The sequence below is a fragment of the Perkinsus marinus genome (assembly GCF_000006405.1).
Source record: "Perkinsus marinus ATCC 50983 genomic scaffold scf_1104296970428, whole genome shotgun sequence".
Classification (NCBI taxonomy): domain Eukaryota; phylum Perkinsozoa; order Perkinsida; family Perkinsidae; genus Perkinsus; species Perkinsus marinus.
This window is the reverse complement of record NW_003202453.1, coordinates 1-1318: the sequence shown is the minus strand read 5'-3', so window position 1 is coordinate 1318 and position 1318 is coordinate 1. Positions and strand designations below refer to the sequence as shown.

At 45.8% G+C, this 1318-nt stretch overlaps 1 protein-coding gene across 1 annotated transcript; it reads right to left on the bottom strand.

Annotated features, from left to right (window-relative positions):
* Window positions 1-282: 282 nt before the first annotated feature.
* Window positions 283-500, bottom strand: Pmar_PMAR012131 (hypothetical protein; the record flags this gene model as incomplete). The annotated part of the gene is made up of 1 exon (XM_002767611.1): window positions 283-500. A coding segment is annotated over one exon (218 nt), but the record flags the coding sequence as incomplete, so codon positions are not given.
* Between the last annotated feature and the right edge of the window lie 818 nt (window positions 501-1318).

The following is a 1318-nucleotide window of genomic DNA, read 5'->3' as shown; positions in this document are numbered from 1 at the left end:
GGCATCCTGAGGCTGACCACGAAACTAGTTTTGCATCAGATAACTTTCTTGGACCGACGCGACTGAAATTCTAGCTGAGGAAATGAAAATGGGTCGAGATATAAAGTCATGTCTGAACATGTATGGGAGATGTACACTACACCTGGCTTGTTGGTCGGGCAAAAACATCAAATATATCCATCCCATTGGGATGATCCCAAGAATTACCGCAGTCAACAACAATGTTGGTGGCAGTTACCGCCACACCCAAGATATACTCCCCAGCAGATAGCCGGAACATACCTCAGTGTCTTGCAGGTTTTACACGCAGCACAAGAAAATGGCTCTCCAAGGTTGTTAGGCGAGTCTTGTTTCTGGTCGAAGTCGGATACATGACCGCCATTATCGGCCTGCCTATTCATCATCATGTCGGAAAAGATCTTCTCGGTATCATCCACGTGAACATCACCGTTAACAACACCCAGGGCGAGCAGGATAGCCAGAATGTAGAATATCTTCATATGAATGTGAGAGTGGTGATAAGCACGGAACACCTTGAACGCTCAAGAAATACTGACAATGCCAGCCTGACATCAGCACGTTGCTCGAATTGTGCGGCCCACACTAATTGTGTGCGCACAGAGATCTGTCCTCACTCCACTGATCAGTAAGTGAACGTCACTACCAATCATGTGTGAGGAATCGTCAAGCCCTTGGTCAAGTTACTCCTACCAGGGATAAAAGAAAGACTCCTCAAATTCGTAGATTCCGACATCGAAACTGTGGTCCTATACCGTCACAGCATAAATTACCCAAGGACTGCGCGATTCCATTCAAGCTTCCCTGATAGCCGCGTGTGAGGAGAACGTTCCAACACAAGTTTCAGTGTGAAACAAGTAGACCTGCTGCCAGAAAAATTAAGGAATCGGCCTCAGTTGGGGAATTTCAGTTGCTCATCAGTGATCAATTCACATACGGTATGTCCCATCAGATACACTATTTTAAACCTCTTTAGAGAAGCTCGTTAGCCAGCCCGTGGCACAAAAATTCCCAATGACGGATGTTCGCGGACCGCGAATCCCGGATCTAACCCCCAAAGGTTACTTTAGTGAGAGAGAAAGGAGGCGGTTTTCGCGAGCCATCTGGCTCGAACGAAAACCGCAATATGAGGTCAGTTTAACCGCACAAGTGTGGAATCCGTTACGAGAATTGTATAACTCAAAGTTCTCGAGAATATTCAGTAACGATGTATCACACTATGTCAATGGAGTATGTTTGTGTAGCATATTATCGTCCGTATATCACTGCCCATATATTACCACCTCTCCATACATCATTT